Here is a 20136-nt window from a genome sequence, read left to right as displayed (position 1 = left end):
AAAAGTAGACAAGGATTTAGAGAAATCTGATGTGCTTAAAGGAGCCTGGTGGGTGGGTAAGAGTACAATTATTTCTTTGAAGAGCAGTCTGAAGAGCTCTGGCTGCTACCCATGAACCAGAAAGGTAAGAAAGATAGGCATTGTCTTCAAAACCTTACTGCAATTCCTCACATATACTGTTAATCAGTCTTATAGTGTTTAAAGAGAACATCATCCTTTTCATGAAATGAACTTCCTTGGAAGGTGAGGAGGCCAATTTTCATAAAGGTTTATGACGCACAATACCATACAGAATGTATAACTAAAATGTAAAAACAAAATTAAAAGATCAAAAAAACAAAAACCCATAATATTATTCTGTTGCTACATGTTTCAGCAAAAATATTTACAAAGCTCTAAACCACAAAGCTTCAGACGATGGTCAAATATCCAAAACATAATAAAAGCCGGTAAAAATATAAGCTTTTGCAAGTGAAGAATGGTTTTTAATGTATTAAAAGTTGACATTGCTCCTAAAGTTGCTTCTCCCTCATTTAGGCAGGAAAATGAATTGAGTTCTCTTCTGCAGGTGACTTTGCCTCTTTGACCTGCCATGGCCCAGTGCTCACTTTATCTGGTGATTCATTTTCAATAACTCCAACAGTATTTGTTCTGACATTTTAATTAAAATATGACCACTACCTCATCCTGATGATAAAAAGGCCTATGTGTCAGTGAAAACTAGCTTTGCAGTGCCTCGGTGCACCTGAGGACCTCTCTGGCATAGTTCTTGCTAAAGAATTTCACTTAGGTCCCAAACAATACATCATTTCAAACTGGGATCGTTTTAACCATTAAGATTAATCTCAAAAATCTAAAATGGCTACTGGATGCTAGTTAGTGAACATGTAATTTCTGCCAGCTTGATTTTTTAAACCAGAAAATTAAATGCATTTAGAAAGTGAGAAATAATGATATGGTTAGTATACTATTTGGCACAGTCATAAACTGAAATCATAACAGAGACACTATGAAAATTTTCAGATACGAAAATGCTATTCATGGTTATGAGCAAAATATAGATGCAATTAAAGCTGAAGATACAACTATGACTCTACATTAGGTTGAGGGATATGGTTGTATATATTATAACTTTGAAAACAAATTTTTAACAGTAACTCAAACATTTTTACAAAACATTCAAATAAAAATATACATAAACAAACTAAAATTAAACTCAAATGAAATTTTTTTAGATTGAAAGAATTGATTCAACTGGGGATTTCACAAAGAAATTATATTAGCAGTTATAAATGGAACACTTTGTCTTATATGTAAATGTTTATATCTCACTCAGTATCACCACTGCATTAATAACACAAAAGAGCTAAAAATAAATAGAACCATTAGGAATAAAAACAAATGATTGGCTACCTGAATGAATGTATCAATTGAAGACAACGGCAATGTAGGAATGGAAGAAAGGAAAAGGAACCAAGTGAACACGAAAATGCTTTAATGAAAATTATCTTTACTTTACATACATGAAGATCTGTAACGCTACAATTTTGTTCACCTACATACTACATATGCAATATTTGTTCCACTCACAGCTATTAGTTGCACCCTATTATGGGGGAATGATTTTGAAAATTCAAAGTAGAAAAGTATTCTTTAACTATGAGTCAGAAACAGCTATAATTTGTAGAGTTAAGTATTTGGCATAGAAGTAGCATTTAAAGGTAATTATTTAATAAGAGTTACATAATTGCTAATTAATTTTAGTCTTCTGAAAGTTAAATAAACATTTATGAGCAAAATTTAAACAAGGAATACATGTTTTTTCATGAAAATCCTGCAAAGCACATATAGTTATGAAAACGTGCCAAAGTAAGAAATTTTCCAACAGTACTTTCTTTGTCCTGGACATGTGAGTATATATGTATATGAATGTATACTTTATTAACTGTGGGGGTTTTGTCTATTTGTGTGATTATTTTCCTTTAACAATAAAGACTGAACATTTCTTCTCTTATTTATATAATGACTGTGTTCAAGATCCTTAGTAAATAAGTATGTAGGAATTATTGCTCAATACTGAACTTTAATTCAGGTTCACTTCAGTTCACGAGATATCTAAGAGGAATATCATGTTCCACTAATTTTCCACCACCTCTTTTCTTACCTGCTTCCATTTCTGTATATGGAGTAAACAATTTCTGTACTACTTGTTCTAAATCTTCTCTTGCTGTTTTAGAAGACATGCAAGTCAAATGCACCAAATCTGAAAAACAAAAACAAAAACATCCTGACTTCCTGCTCATCATACCTGTTTTATTCATATTCAAAACACTAAGTTAGTATCATGGGGAGTAGTGACTAAGCAAATCATAGTTCCTCTGTGAAGTGAATTTACAACCCAGTAATGACGTTACAGGTAAAACAAATGAATCATGTCACATAAAAAATTAAATGTGTATGAATGATAGTTAAAAGAAAATTTACACTAATACCCAAAGGTAAGTAGCAGCTAAAGAAAATTTTGTAAAACATAAAGTAGTGACGGTTACAAAGTCATTTGTGTATGCATGCAAATGTACACACACACACCAGAGTGGTGGGAGGGGTCAAAGAACATTTATTAGCCCAAAGAAGAACCCATTATACGCACTTGGCTGATAAGTTAGCAACAAATCATCTACACATTACAGAGATTTCATAAAACCTTTTTAGGGAACAATGCTGGCTTAGATTGACTCATAAACTACGCCAAAGTCCGTAAAATGGGAGTCAAAACAGTCTCTATATATTTCCAGGAATTCTAAACTACTTATCTTTGCATGTACAAATTTACATTGCCTAGAGTTGGAAAATGTTTAGATTAGAGAACATAATATCATGTACAAGGACCCTTTACAAAAGTAAAATGGTGTAGTCTGATAGAACTTCTGAATGCATATGTACAAAGAGAAATTGTAGCTGGAACTTTCTTTGGGCTACCAATCAGCTCCCAAATAAAGACATGGAAACTTATTAATTATGAATGGTTGGCCTTAGCTTAGGCATGTTCCAACAGCAATTTTAACTTAACATGTTCTATTCATCTAGGTTTTACCTTGGGCTTTTTACCTTTCATTCTGCTTCTACCATGTCTGTCTGTCTGTCCCATCTCCCTGTGGTCTCCTTTATTTTTCTCCTTCCCCTCCCCCAGCCTAAATTCCTCCTCCTCCTTATTCTCCCTGCCTGGAAGTTTCAGCTGTATCTCTTCCCTTGCTATTGGAAGTTCAGCTTTCTATTAGATCAATCAGGTGCCTTGGCGGGAAGTTTATGCAGCAACATGTCTTTACATAATTAAACAAATGTAACATATCTTTGCATAGTTAAACAAATATTCTGCAACAGGAAAGTCTTATGTACTGAAAGATAGACATGTGTAAAGTGGAATAAAATAAAAGCAAAACATTATAATACAGGAGAGTACCAATAAATTCTTCCCCAAATATACCACTAAAAAGGCATGTCCAGTTCTCCTCTAAGAATTTATTTTATAATAGTAGAATTTTGAAACACCCTGGAAAGATATTTCAAATTTTATCATGAAAGCACAAATCAAAATAGGACTCATCATTAAAATTAAATTAAATTTTAAATTAAATTCATCCCATAGATACCAAAAATGTAGCATAATTGCACACTGGGGTTTTAACCAGCCACAAAAAAGAACCAAGTCATGTGATCTACAGGAAAATGGATGGACTTTGATATTATTGTGCCAAACAAAATAAGTCACACCCAAAAGACAAGCATCTCTTTTATATATGTGGAATTTCAGGGAAAAGGGCATGAATACAAAGTGGGAGTACTTAGGAAAGGGAATGAAGAAGAGTACCAGGTGTGTGTAAATATAGAGCACATTACATGAATATATGCAAATGTTATAAAGAAATCTGCTCCTTTGTATAATACATAATAAAAAATCAACTTCATATTCAAATGATACAAACTCTAGATGAAAGAAATGGTGAACTGTGTGTATGTGTGCGTGATAGAAAGTGTGTAAGGGGAGGTGAGCTCTCCTGTGAGGATGTGTTGAGGCCAGAGGTTACCACTGCGATGCTTTCCTCAATAGGACCTTATTTTCTAAGAAAGTGTCTTTTACAGCTCTTGGTTTTAGCTGGAATGGCTTGCCAGTAATCCCCAGGGTTCCATCTGTCTCTGCCTCTTAGCACTGAGACTGCAGAAGTATGGTGTTTTCACACATGTGCTGGGGATCCAAATTTAAGTTCTTATATTTACACTAGCATCTCACTCAAAGAATCTTCTCTCAAACCCTGGGGAACTTTTAAGCATGTGAACAAAAGTCAAATTTTGTAGCCATCCTGGGGTGCCAAACAAAGTCATATTACAAGTTAATTTATTAATTATAAGTTTCTCCTACAACATTTGGTGTTCTTTGTATTAGAGATTTTTAGTGTTATTCTAAATTAGGATCATTTTTGAAACTGAACTATCAATCTTTATACCACATGAATCCTTTCAAGGGACAAACTTTAAAAATTACAGAGACCACTTCCTGAACATATCACCAACAGCACAGACACTGAGATTTACAATTAATAGATGGGACCTCCTGAAACTGAGAAGCTTCTGTAAGGCAAAGGACACAGTCAACAAGACAAAATAGCAGCCTGTTGAATGGAAAAAGATCTTCACCGACCCCATATCTGACAGAGGGCTAATTTTCAAAATATACAAGGATCTCAAGAAGCTAGCCACCAAACACGAAATAATCCAATTAAAAAGTGGGGCACAGATCTAAATAGAGAATTATCAACAGAGGAATCTCAAATGGCCAAAAGGCATTTAAGTAATTGTTCCACATCCTTAGCCATCAGGGAAATACGAATCAAAACAACTCTGAGATACCATCTTACACCTGTCAGAATGGCTGAAATCAAAACTACCAATGACTGCTTATGCTGGAGAGGATGTGGAGAAATGGGAACACTCCTCCATTGCTGGTGGGAGTGCAATCTTGTATAATCACTTTGGAAATCAGTAAGGCGGTTTCTCAGAACCCAGCAATTCTACTCTTAGGCATATACCCAAAAGATGCACACTCATACCACAAGGACATCTGTTCAACTATGTTCACAGCAGCATTATTTGTAATAGCCAGAACTTGGAAGCAACCTAGATGGCTCTCAACTGAAGAATGGATAAAAAAAAAAGTGGTACATTTACACAATGGAGTACTAATCAGCAGTAAAAGATAATGACATCTTTAAATTTGATGGCAAATGGATGGAACTAAAAGAAACCATCCTGAGTAAGGTAACCCAGACACAGAAAGACAAGCAAGGTATGTACTCACTCGTTAGTGGATATCAGACATAAAGCAAAGGATAACCAGCCTATAATCCACAACCCCATAGAAGCTAGGAAACAAAGAGGACCCTAATGAATACTTACATGGACCCCCTGAGAAGGGGAAAGGGATAAGTAAATTGGGAGCATGGGGAGAGGGGACGGGGGTAGAAAAGAGGAGGGGAAAAGAGAGGGGAGGAGGAGGAGGAAAACATGAGGGATCAGGAAGTCGAGTTGGGGAAAGAAGAGAGCAAGGAAAGAGATACCTTGATAGAGGGAATCATTATGGGCTTAACAAAAACCAGGCACTAGGGACATTCCCAGGAATCCGCAAGGATGACCCCAACTAAGAATCTAAGCAATAGTGGAGAGGCTACCTTAAATGCCCTTCCCCTTTAATGAGATTGATGTCTACCTTTGATGTCATCATAGAGACTTCGTCCAGTAGCTGATGGAAGCAGAAGCAGAGATTCACAACTAAGCACTGAGCTGAACTCCTGGAATCCAGTTGTAGAGAGGGAGGAGTAATGAGCAAAGGTGTCAGGACCACGCTGGGGAAACTCACAGAAACAGCAGACCTGAACAAGTGGGAGCTCATGGACTCCAGTCTAACAGGTGGGGAAACTGCATAAGACCAAACCAGACCCCTGCATGTGGGTGTCAGTTGGAGGGCCTGGACAGTCTATGGGGCCTCTGGCAGTAGAACCAGTATTTTAACCCTACTGTAAAAATGGGCTTTGGGAGCCCATTCCCTATGGAGGGATACTCTCTCAGCCTAGATACACGGGGTCCTGCCCCAAAGGATGTGATAGACTTTGATGATCCCTCATGGAAGGCCTTACCCTCCCTGAGGAGTGGATGGGGGAATTGTGGGGGCAATAAGAGGACAGGAGGGAGAGGGAACTAGGATTGGTATGTAAAATAAGATTGCTTTTAATATAAATAAAAATTACTTTTGTCTATTTCTCAAATAAAACTTTTCTTAGTGTTACATAAACATTTGTTCCTAGTGAAATTTCCTTGTCACGAGCAGAGACATGTGTACAAACCAATGCACCAGCATATATACATGTGAGGATGAGCAAAGTCCGACTGATTTATTATGTGAAATGCTGGAAATTGATAGACTGGGACAGAAGCACAGAAGGCACCAAGAGATCTTAAGAATTGGTCACCAAGTTCTAAGATGCCTTTATAAAATTCTTAAATGAATTTAACATATTCGTCTGTGCACTCATACAATAACATGGCTTTCTAATTGAGAAAACGGATGGATGGTAAAGCGAAGCAGATTTCTCAAAATTATTAAAAGAAAACACTGGGACTCTGTGCTTGATTGGAATCACGTTATGCACCTGTGGAACATCTGCAGAAAACCCGGGTAGTCATTAAGCTCAGTAGTGCACATGATAACACAGTACCACTTTTCATAATTTATGGTAAGTACATGGACCTCACTACAGAGATATTCAATCCCACCTTCTTCCACTGCACCAAGTGATACATTTCAATCAAACTGACTTTTGTTTATGTCTCAAAATCATCGTATATTAATGGCATTTGGATTAATCTTGATAAAATTAATCACCTAGTCAATACAATGATCTTATATAGTATAAAATTTGTATTTGGATTATTTTTGTATTAAAATTGTATTAACTATTCAATCCAAAAGAAAGATTTAATAGTTAAAAAGTTATAGCCCTGTGAGATTTTCTAAAGTTATATTCCATATGCTTTCTTCTTATTACTATGACTATTAATTAGATTCCACTGAATACATTTACAGGGGATGTTATGGTTTTGCTACTGTGAATAAATATTTATAATGCTAGAAATAATAGTATTTGCATTTACTTGAGACTTCTTATAAAAAACTGTGGCTGTCAACATAGCTGTGTTCAAAAGATACATGATCAAAAATATGTGACTGCCTTAATAGTATAATACAAATTCAAGACCAAACCTGTACAACATATTGTCATTTTTCCCCTATTTGCTATAAAACATGTACTTACATTCCACAAGTTTATTTTTTCTTCATGGAATTATGTCACTCAATAAATGTGAAAAAGTCTACAAATTAGATCAGGGAGGGTAAATATTTTCTTAAAAGTATTCTATTTAAATAACACCTATTGACAACTGTTGCTAACATTATGGAATACGCAACACCAGCTGCAATATTTCCCACAGGCATTATGTGATACTATAAGTGACTAAAATAAAATGCAAATCCTAACTGTAAAAATACAAACTGCATTCCCTTTATTTCATTCAGCAACTGCTTCAAGGCCTACTGGGCTAAAAAGATAACTCAATATATTCTTGACTACCACTCCTGTGATATCAATACATACATACTTGTATTGGCATTAAGAAATCATATTTCAAAGTAACATTTAATTTAATGATAACCCATGCAAAGCCAGTTACTAACCACAACCATTATCATTGAAATACAGTACAGAAACCTAACATTTAAAAGTGAAAATCCTCTAAGCACAAAGTCAGAAGTAACTGCTCACAAAACTTGTTTTAGAACACTGATAACTCCCAGAAGAGAGTATTTAGGAACATAGATTTCCACTCATAAATACACAGAAACACATACAGGAGTACATATAGGAATAACAAGTCTAATATATGATAGCTGGGTGAGATAGTATAGCATGATTATATGGTCCTGTTTTTGTTTCCATGTTTCTTCTGCTTTCTGCATCTATAATTCTAAGGCAGCTTTTCTCTCAGGACTCGCTGTCCTCATGATTAATCAGATGGGGTGGTATTAATAGGTCATTTGCACTAACACTGCTACAGTTGTATGAAGCCAACTCTCTATTTAAAACCATACCTTTTTAGTGATAACAAAACTTTAAAGCAAAAATGGACAGCATTAAAACGTGAATATAAAATAAGAGTAAGGAAATAGTTGTTGAAAAGAGTAAGACGTCCATTCCTCAATGTTCTGAAGTCAGAATACACTGAAGTTATACACTATATACAAACACCCATATCTGCTCCAAAGTTGTGAAGGAATCTTACAAGACAAGCCAGTCACAAAGTGTGTTGTGTCACGAAAGAAAATGTAATGTATAGGCATTAATATGGCTCATAAATTATCTTTCACATATTCATAAAAAGCCAACTGTAATTTATGCAATATAGCACAAATAAAAATACATGATTGTGTCCATTAAAGTGAGAGGGTCAGAAAAAATATTTTCTTTATAGTGCCAAATGAGGAAATGAGTTTGACATATGTCACACAATGCGGTTTCATAAGCCAACCTTGAAAAACTTGACTCAACTTGCATTTTCATGGTAAAATTTAAGGTTAAAAAAATACTGCTACAGAATGTTAACCTGAGATCAAGAGGAAAAAAAATCAGCTTACTTGTAAAATGAAATCTGTTCTTCATAACAACACTATTAAAAATAATTTGAAATACCACATTTGCAAGCAGCAACTAAAGAGGGAAGAAGATACTGAAAATTGTTTTAAACTATCTAAGCTCATTTTATGAAAGGTATGTAACATTTTTCTAGTAGGGTTGTAAAAGCAGAAAGGAGTATATAAACAAGATCCTGTATAAAACTTTAGATTATTCATTATTACATGTGATATCCACAAATCTATAATCATCACAAATAAATAACTTCCTGCAACATAAAATCCCAGAATAAAACAGCTGTTACTGCCTGATTATTATGTATGGAAAAAGATTTCAAACTGCATAGCATATGAATAACAAGTATAAAAAAACATGAACTTGAATGTCAAATGGAAAGGTTGCAGAGATGAAGTTTGCTCATTCATAAATGATGTTAGAAAGAAAATCTTCATTTAGGATATAATACTCGTTTAGCTTTACAAAACACAATAATGTCAAATTCTTAACAATCCCAGTAGCATAAAACCAAATTAAGCAAGGGAAGATGAATTTGAGTTAATGTAAAGATTTTTAAAACCGTAACAAATGATGCAACCATTTAGCTAATCCAGGGCTGCCAAGAAAAGGACTGTATTGCTAGATGGAATGAACAGCTTAAGAAGTACCGATCTCCGTTTTCAATCCAAGCATAATAATATCACATTAATCCAAAGGGACTATTTTGCACATAGTCAAAAACCAGGAAGTGTACCTGCTTTACTGTCCTAATTTCTTTAAGTAACCAAGATGTTACAACATTTACTACCCAACCCCTCACTAAGGACTTATTTGTGCTAATATTACAGGTATTATAGGCAAACTTACTTATCTTGCTTTCTGACACTCTGCAGATGAAAGCTGGCAAATAAGATATCTTGGGACACAAATCAGTGTTCCAAGACAAATTTTGTGACATTATTTCTGGCTCTGTTTTGAGAGAGCTTTGACTTCTAAATGTTAGGTTTTTGTTTTGTTTTTCTCAAAGTACACTGTGCTGCCAGAAAGAGCATCCTGCCAGGCACAGGAAAGCAGTTTGACAAGGGGAAAGAAGGAAGATATATGAAATGTAGACACAAGAAGTGACAAAAGAATGAAACAGGGCCAGTTCGCATAGGAGCAGATAGACCTCAACACCCTAGTAGCCTTCAAGGGCAAAGCTCAATTACATTGGATTATAATAAATAATGATCCTGATATTTGTAAGTTACAACACAGCATAGCAAGTCAATGTGAGATGTGTGTTAAAAAGGTAATTAAAGATTGGTAAAAAAACAAAGTTTTGATTCTAAAAGCAAGTACTCAAGGAGACCACTGCATAGTAGAGTGTGCTGAATAAACGACAAGACACTGAAGAGTGTGTAGCCACAAATTACATTTCTCAGCAGTGGTCAACTACTTCATATGGGAATCCTCTCTAGAGTACTGAAAATCATTTTTATTTTGAGGGACAGGATGTCTAGTTTCCTTAGGAGACAAGTCTGCTACAGGCTTGTTTAATAAAAGTTACTTTAATTTTACATGTTTATATGGAATCGTACAAAAATTCAATAAAACGTGTGTAATGTGCAATGATGAAACCAAGATAATTGGCATTCCCATCTCCTTCAGCATGAAAACACTAAGGGAGAAAGTGAGGAAAAAGACACAAGGATCAAAGTGTGTGATTTCTGTCAATGTTCTCACCGGGGGACGGGGGGGGGGGACGCATTGGTGCAGTGATGGACATCTTTTATCATTTCAGCTGCACTATTTGACAATGTGTATAGATCATAAAATTACATTTTATTATTAACATATATAATTATTGGTTGTCAAAAATTTTTAAGAGTAAAGACTACCATGAAAGTACAAAAAGATATCTTTAGTAAACAGTTCTCAGCTTCTTTCTGAAAGCTGTAAATTGTATGAAGTATATGTTATAAGAACAAACTAACTTGAACAATTTTTAACATTTCAGGATCTTTCAATCCTTATGTCTTTGCCCATCTTCATGACAAAAGTAACAATCATGTATAAAGTACAACTTACAAACAAGTTAATTTGCTCTTGGGTAATGTCTGAAAATTTTTAAATGTATTCCTTTAATAACCTCACCTTAAGTCACCAAAGTTTCATAATTTACTTTCTATAAATTTCATTTTGTTTCCTCTGAGGAATGGATACAGTCAGCCTCAGTGGAATATAATTGGATGACATTTGATTTACTCAGGTCTAACTGCATTAGTTACAGTGCTTGCCAACATTTGTCAAGTGATTCCTTCAATAGAAAGAATGATGAGTTTCACCTAGGATTCCATCACTATAGCCTGTTTTTAGGGTAAGCACAACCTGGCAAGTTGATTATATTATATTATATTATATTATATTATATTACATTATATTATATTATATTATATTATATATACAATTTGATCAGCTAGTAATTTTTTCTATTAATCTTAAATAACTGTGCACAGGGAAAACAAGTCACTTAAACAAGCATTTATAGTTAAGTGCCCCAAAACACATAAAATTTGCAAATGTAGAATTATTTTTGAATGTTGCTTTAACTGTTGATATTCACAAGCAACCTGCACTTCATTCACAGTTCACCAAAATTAACACAAATATGGGAAATTCAGAAGAGAGAATCTAAATGTGGGATCTTAACACATCACATAGTCCTATTTATCATTTCCAAGCTGCTTGACGAGAGAAATGATTGGATTTCTGAATTAGACTGAGGAGATAATTACGCAAATTTTAAGAACATGTTCTATTGTGTCAACAATTTGCTTTATTGAAAGCTTTTGGAGAGGAAAAATCCTCAAAAGAGATAGAGAAGTACTTTGGAAGAGAATGATGGTGTAACATTCTGAATGAAGCAATATGCTTATCATCAGGGAGCTGCAAATGAGAATACATATGGTGGAAGCGAGGTTGGACACACAAAACAAAAACATGGCATATTTGTTCATTTTTTTCTGACTTGAGACAGAAAAAAAATGAAAAGAAAGATAACAGGAATGGACTTGTGAAAGCCTTCTGTGATAAATCAGACAAATTTTATTTTAGAAGACAGATGAAGAACAGAACAATTTGAAACCACATGTGTCATCAATGACACTTAAATAAGGTAACAATAGGAAAATATGCCATTAAAGACCTTTAATATCTGAGTTACAAATTGCTCCTGAATGTCTGTGAATGAGGCTTAAAGCATACGAAAAGGCAGAAGCCAAATACTAAGTAATAAAGCAAGTAAATGATTAAACATGCCAGTTTCTATCTCAGTATCTTTCTTAAGTCTTGCTACATATTATATCATACATTAACTCCAGTAACATAAATAACACATACTGCATAATGAATGAAAAAAAAAAGATTTAAAAGTGAGAAAGAACTTCTCTTTTTCTCTGGGATAAAGCAAAGTATTACTAATGAACTCAAACTTTTCTCTTTCAGGCTAGACACAAGAGAAAAATGGCTAGGGTATTTGTCCACATTCTTGATATTATATTGAGATAAAGTGATTAAGTTACAGTAAAGAGCAGAGAATTTTACCAAGGTAGAAACCAGTGAGAAAGCAAGAGTTTCAGAAGCCAAAAGATCGTGGTTAGTTTGCTTAAAATATTGCCATACATTATCCAAAATGTCTGTTTGACTTGTGGCTTCTTCCTACATGAAAACTCTGGCGGCTTGTCCAGCTTGATTTCTTTCGAAACAATTTAGGATAATTTCTAAGGAGGACTTAGAAATTCCCAGGATAGGGGATATGGCTCCAAGTTAGATCAATTGTTTAGTATATGCTACATTCCTAGCACCACACACACATCTACAGAGAAATTAAAATACTTTAAATGAATAAAACTTCAAAGAGGAGAAACTTCTAGTGAATAAAAGAGACACAGTAGATTAAGAAACTGAATCAATGTCTATTCTATTTCCCCTTACCAATGAAATTAGCTTGTCCTCCTTGAGCCATTCATGTTACTTAGCTTCTTTGGGTCTGTGGACTGTAGCCTGGTTATCCTATGGCTAATATACACCTACATGTGAGTACATGCCATGCTTGTCTTTCTGGGTCTGGGTTACGTCAATCAGGGTTATCTTTTCTAGTTCCACCCATTTGCCTGCAAATTCCATGATGTTACTGTGTTTAATAGCTTAGTAACACTCCATTGCATAAATGTACCACATTTTCTCTAGCCATTTTTTGGTTGATGCACATCTAGGTTGTTTCCAGGTTCTGGTTATTATGAATAAAGTGTCTATGAACATAGTTGTGCAAGTGTCCTTGTGGTATGGTAGAGCATTCTTTGGGTATATGCCCAGGAGTATTATAGCTGGGTCTTGAGGTAGACAGATGCCCAATTTTCTGAGAAACCAACATACTGACTTCCAAAGTGGTTTTAAAAGTTTGTATTCCCACGAGCAATGGAGGAGTGTTCTTCTTGCTCTACTTCCTCTCCAGCATGAGCTGTCACTTGTGTTTCTGATTTTAGACATTCTGACAGGTATAAGATGGAATCTGAGAGTTGCTTGATTTGCATTTCCCTGATGGCTAAGGATGTTGAACATTTCTTTAGGTGTTTCTTGGCCAGTTGGGATTTCCCTTTTGAGCATTCTCTATTTAGATATATACCTCATTTTTAATTGGATTATTTTTTTTGATGTCTTGTTTTTTGGTGTTAGAAGGTACACTGTAAAGTAGCAGAAGAGAAAACTAATCACCCATCTACAAACCCTGTGCCCTACAATAGTGACCTGACTGCAAGATACAGTGATGCTATACTGGCACAAATGTTCTGGGAAAAAGCAACAACTTTTTGATTGGATTTGAGGTTCACTCAATGAAATGGAAACCATACCTGACACTGCTAAAGTGACCAAGAATCCAAGACCAAACTGCTCATGGTCCTAGGGGAAAACCTACTATTATTCCTTGAAAGGAACATGACAATAAAATATCTCCTAATGACATATTGATATACCCATAGATCAACCCTCATCTGAGAAGCTTCTTAATGAAGTAGATGGTGAATAACAGAGACCCATAATTGGAAAATGTGAGAGACTTTGGAACATTTAAGTCCTAAATGGGAGGTCTTCATCAACCTTCTGAAGAGGAGATGGAAGGATTGTATACATCAGACAGAGGTGATAGATGACTCCTAGGAAACAGTGTCATCTGGACACAACAAGAATGATGCACATATGAAGTCACATAGACTTTGGCAGCACACAGATATATATATATATATATATATATATATATATATATATATATATATATTTATTTATTTATTTCAAGACAGACAGAAATTCCAGCACTAAAAATGGAAGTAGACTCAAAATCCCACACCTAACCAAGAAGCTATTTGCAGTTAATATCTTATATAGGAAGGGGGAATAAGTTTTCTCCAATAGAGTGTCACTGAGTTTATCAACCACACTCAAGGGCAGGCACCATGCCCAAGACAGCAGGCCAATACAAATGAACTTGTTCTTCTTTTGTATTGTTTGAGGGTGTTTTTTTTTCCTTATTGGTCATTTGTTTAATTGTTGTTTGATTTATCGTGATTTTTGTTATTGTTGTTTGGATACAAGAAGAGGAAAAAAGAAGATGGAGTTGGATGGGGAGGGACATGGGGCATATCTGGGAGGAGCTGGGGTAGGGGAAATCCATGATGTTTTTAAAATTAAAAACAGAAAATTAAAATGTATAATGTTTTGCTACATGTAGAATCCATAACCAGTGTGTTTGTAATGTATCAAGAGCAGCCATTCACTACTTTGTTTTTGATAGAAATTATATTAAATGCTTTATAAACATTCAGAAGCCCACAAAGTGGGAGGGAATCTTTGCCAACTGTACATCTAGCCGAGGATTAATATCCAAAATAGAAAGAATTCAAAAACCAGAGTTAGTGGGCTTGAGATCTAGAGAGCATTTTCAAAAGAAGAAAAAAATGACTAAAATATCTCAAAAAATGTTCATTGTCCATAGCAATTAGGGACATGCAAATCAAAGCAACATTGAGATTCTGTCTTACCCTGATCACAATGGCAAAGATGAATCAAACAACCAAAAACAAATGCTGAAGGGGATGCAGGAAAAAGGAGCTCTTACTCTCTGCTGTTGGGATTACAAAGGAGTGCAGTCACTGTGGAAAGGAGTATGGAGAACCCCCAAAAGGCTACATAAATCAATCTACCACGTGATCCCCCTATATCACTTCTTTACATATGCCCACAGGATGCTACATCCTACTCTAGAGATCTTGCTTAACCAAGTTCATTGCTGTTCAATTTACAACATCTAGGAAATGGAAACAACCTAAATGTCCTTCAACTGACAATAAAACTGTGGTACATATTCTCTATGAAACACTATTGAGCTGTAAAGAAAAATGAAAGCATGAACTTTGTAGATAAATGGATGGAACTAGAAAAGATTATATTCAGTGAGATAACATAGAAAGACAAACGTCACATGTTCCCTATAATTTGTATTTCTTGAAATATAACAAAGGAAAAATGGTCAAATGTCATGATCATGTATAACATTTATATATTGCAGTGATCTAGAAATAAATATCCCAGACAGTAAATGGAATTATGTATTGTTATACTTTGGACATGAAGTATTTGCCAAAGTTCTGTATATTGAACACTTGCTTCCCAGCTGATGGGGCTATTTTGCTACTTTTTAGAAACTTGAACTCACACTTAACTAAAAGAAATGAGACAGAGAAGGGAAACCCACTTTTCCCTAGGACACAGGGTAAGTGTTAAGGACTGCAAAAATCACTATTCGGATTAATGGCAAATTCTTAATTCCACACTATTATCACACTTGATTTTCATTTACTGCAAATAGGCAAAGAAACTGTTGAAGTCAACAATGACTTCAACACTTAAGGCCTAAGTTGTGGCTAAGTTCTAGATCACCTGTCATACATAAGGCTGTATGTACATTTCCTAGTATGATAAAAAGGAGGAGGTAAATTTTTAAAGAGATACACATCTAACATTCCTTGCTTCTATTCACCATAATGTAAGAAATCCTAGCTAGAACAATCAGATAAGACAAAAGTAATAAAAGGTGTCCACATTGGAAAAAGTTGGGAGTTAAACAGTCACTGCAGATGACAAGATTTTTCTGCAAAGATCCTTCCAAACATTAAATAATACATTGTACAGTGTATACAAGTACCAAAATAATGTATTATCCAATATGCATATTTTTGTCTTACATACCAATAACAATTTAAAAAAAAACTAATTAAAAGTTTTAAAAGGAGAACTGAGAAGAGAACTGAAAGGAGAGGAGGGGAGGGGAAGGGGGAGGGGAGGGTAGGGAGGGGAGGTAGGAGGGGTAGGGAGGGGGTAGGGAGGGAAGGGGAGGGGAGGGAGGTTACTGTGCTTACATGTTCCTTTCATGCATGTCATTGTTGAAGAGCATAACTCAATGACCCGAACAGCAAAATTTCCTGGTTCTTCTGCTGGCACTGTCAAAATGGAGATCTGAAAACCAGAATAAGTACCAGAAATAACTGTTAGGCCTCTTTTTATATTTGTATCTTTAGAGCACTAACTTCATAGTTCTCAGATATCCTTTAATATTTGAAAACATTTTACTTATAATGATTTTATTTGGGAGTAAAATGTAAAACATGCAACACACATATCTCAATATCCAATTTCTTCATTATTTATTACTCATGATTGTACAATTATCATAAACCATGACTATTTCAAATCTTTAATACTGATTCTACCTGTCACATATCACATACTATTCAAAGGAATACAATTATATATTACTGTTAGAATATAAGCAAATCAGATTATATTAAGTGGTCTTATCTGCAATTGATATGTTATATGACTCATATTTTAAAGGCTTTACATGACCTTCAGATCAATGTTTCTCTGTAGAGCTGCAGTTTCAGAATTATTCCTCAGGCAAATCTACTGTCTGAACAACTTATACACTCTTAAAGGAAATACTAGTGAAAGAGAAAGCCCCATTTTCACCTTTCTCTGCATGTGCTGTTCTTGCATTTTGACTGGGAATGCAAAGAGGAAGAAACTACAATACATTTTTTTAAAACAGACACTGTCTTGATAGCAATGACTATCCTACTAGGGTCTTATGATATCTCAAAAACAGTTCTCCATGTTCCTCTTAACTCCCCTTGTTGCTATTACAGATAGAAAATGTACTTTAGCATCAAAGAGAGAAATCATCAAGACAGTGAGCACCGTGAAATAATGAAATGACTGGGACTAAAAATATGACCATAATTGAAAACATTCCTTTAATGATTCTATCACCATGGGAGAATTTCTTTTGGTTCCTGCAATTATCATAATTTATTACTGAGATACAATCAGTATTGTATTGGAGCACCTCCCTCACCTGAACTCTGAGAAGTCAACTGTTTCAAGTGCTGCAGAGGTTTTAAAGACGCTATAGGAGGATCTCCTCAACTCTCTGATAGCACCATGACCTATGCTTGGACTGTCTACCTGTTTCTTTCCCATCCTCTAATCCTCTTAGTTCTACTTGCAATTCAAAACGAAACACTAAAGAAAGGTGGGGAATGAGATAGGGAAAGGCAGGGAAGAGGAGAGGGGGAGGGAAGAGGGAAGGGGGAAGGGGGAAAGGGGAGGAAGGGAGGGAGGGAGGGAGGGAGGGAGGGAGGGAGGAGGAGGGAGGGAGGGAGGGAGGGAGGGAGGGGGGGCTAAAGGATATAAGGACTGTAACTTTGTCAGCTATGTGGAAGATGGATGTGAAGAATACAGGTGTGAGGGGGGACAAATTAGAAGGCAGAGATTGGAACATGGAGACAGTAAAATTCACAAGAAAGGAAAGGCCTGAGATAACTTTTATGAATTACAAGGACAGGACCCAAAGGTTGAGAAGGAAGTTTGTGTGACTAGAAGAAAATCAGTTCTGTTCTCAGAGGCAGTGAGCACTAGAAAAGAAAGCAGCGTGAGGACAGAAGGTGGTGACCTCAGCTTTAAGTGCCTATCTCTTGACAGTCATCCAATAGAACTTTGACATGGGGGCCTGGCACCCCTGGGCCTCCAAGAGGTGGCCTATGGCATTGATGTGGAGTTGAGACTATGGATTGGAAAACATGAAGTCATTTGAGTGTGCAGGAAGAAGAATGATGCAGTTGGATGAAGGGAGTATTCTGATACTTAAGAATAGGAGAAAAAGAAAAAGAGCTTCGAGGAGGCAGAGAAGGAACAGTCATTGTTATGAGGAGGGCACAGGGAATGGAGGCCAAAGGTGTACAAGAGAAAGAAAGAAATTGTCAAGAGCCATCAGGAAAGTCCTGGCAGAGAATGATAAAAAAAAAATATATATGTCCCGACGCTGAATATCATGCTCTTTAATGCATTTAGTAACAGAAATTGTGGTAGATGTATACGGGCAGGAGCAAGATTGTGGTTTAGAAATGACTGGGAGTTCAGGAGCTGGAAGCAGCAAGTATACTGTATAGAACATACCAATAAAAAGAAGGGAGAGGCTGAGTACTTGGAGGCAGAATCAAGAGATCAGGTTGTTTTGTTTTTACTTTTAAAATTTCAGTCAATGTGACTGTATGTGTGCATGAAAGAATGAGTTTTAAGTAAGTGTTCTTGAATATATCAAAGGCACCTGTGAAGGAGGTTACGTATGGACAAAGAAGACACAGATTTCTCAATCACTTTTGGGATGCTGTACAGATATTGTAGGTAGCAGGTTAGAAATTCAAGTTCCTTCATGCATGGTGGGTATCTTATTTTACAAGAGAAACAAGGAGATGAGAAGAGTGGGTTAGAAAGGGAAGAGTGTTAACTAGTCATTGAGGTGAATGAGCAAGTGATCAAAAGCCAGTGGAAGGATTTGTACATGAACAGGATCCAGCTGAATGAGGCTGATACCACTACTGGTGGGAGGCCCAATCTTCTTGGTTGTGTAGCTTTCTCAGTGGCCCTCAGTGATATAGATACAAATAATAGCTAGGTTCCAGTGGAAGGCCCTGGCAACATGGGAACTGAAGGTGTTAGAGCATCTATCACCGCATCTTTGGCAAAGGAAAGTAAGAGGGTACAAGAGAGATGATAAAGTCGGAAGAAACAGAGGGGCAATTCTATGAACAGACAGAATGGGAATAAACGATTAAAAGAGATGGGGGGACTGGAGCAGACTCATGATCCTGTAAGTCTATAATCTTCAGATGTAACTGGACCATTGATAATGCTCAAGAAAATGTATATACAACAGGCCGCTGCATATAGTGATTATTATATATCTTTCTTTCAGATTTGAATTGCTTATAAACCTCATACTCAGGAGAGGACTTCACCTTGCAATTTAAAGAATGGAATTAATCAACTTCCAAACTAACAAATAGTCCCACTTTCACCCTCTTATTTTAACACACCTCACATTTCTAAGGGCAATGCTTGGTGTGGTCACTCTCTTGACTTTTGGTTGGACTTGAATTCATTAATTACTTCCTTTCTCGCCTGAGTATCAACTCTGTTGACTCCATTCAAACAGCTAAAATATGTAACAACCTTTGCAAAGAAAGCCCTCCTTACTTCCACATCCCTCTTCAGGGACCAATTCCTATCTCTCATACTCTACAGCTTGTTCTCTTCATAATTCTGTCTCCCTGTCCCCACATATGTATTCACAAAGACTGCACTTTAATGAGAAACCTAGACACATCACCCTACAACGGCAGACCAATGTGATGAGTGAAACATTAATTGCTATATCATTTCCTTAAAACATACCAGGCTAATCCTTGTTGCACTGAACTGCAATTCCTAGTTGTCTGTTTCTGTGCCCTTAGGCTATGTGGTATTTTGAAGGCAGACATGTTATCATAGTTATCAATCTCTCCTAGGAGGCCAGGACTCTCTGGCTGCCGAGTAAAACGCACTTGTTTGCCAACTACATGAAAGCTCGGTTTTAGAGATTTAGTATACAGCATATGGGCTATGGTTACTAATACTATAAACTTAAAATCTGCTAAGAGTGGACATTCACTATTCTCGCCATAAAATGGTCTGTAAAGATAGACATGTTAATTAGCTTGATCGTAGTAATAATTTCACCATGTACATATATCTCTTTTAAACAGATGCATCTTTTATTTAAAAAAAGAGAGGACTGAATCACCTGTTGATCTGAATCCGTTTTTAGTACAGACCCGTCTGTAATCAGGACTGCCCTGGATATTTGCCTGCAATGCACAAAAGAGGAAAGCAGTGATTCAGATTCTATGGTTAAGTTTCATTTATTGTTATGTAACCAGCAGAAGGCATGTTTCAAAGATTTCATTAAGGATAAAAGTGTCAAAAC

At 35.8% G+C, this 20136-nt stretch overlaps 1 protein-coding gene across 3 annotated transcripts in view; it reads right to left on the bottom strand.

Annotated features, from left to right (window-relative positions):
- Positions 1–20136, bottom strand: part of Chm (CHM Rab escort protein) — a 167026-nt gene that overhangs the window by 10353 nt on the left and 136537 nt on the right. For all 3 annotated transcript variants that reach the window (XM_027433011.2, XM_027433010.2, XM_035449785.1), the window contains 3 exons: positions 19954–20017; positions 16193–16289; positions 2165–2263 (listed from right to left, as the gene is read on the bottom strand). In XM_027433011.2, coding sequence (XP_027288812.1) covers positions 2165–2263; positions 16193–16289; positions 19954–20017 — 260 coding nt within the window. The remainder of the gene's footprint in view (positions 1–2164; positions 2264–16192; positions 16290–19953; positions 20018–20136) is intronic.

The sequence above is a fragment of the Cricetulus griseus genome, chromosome X (assembly GCF_003668045.3).
Source record: "Cricetulus griseus strain 17A/GY chromosome X, alternate assembly CriGri-PICRH-1.0, whole genome shotgun sequence".
Classification (NCBI taxonomy): domain Eukaryota; kingdom Metazoa; phylum Chordata; class Mammalia; order Rodentia; family Cricetidae; genus Cricetulus; species Cricetulus griseus.
This window is presented reverse-complemented; position numbering and strand designations above follow the sequence as displayed.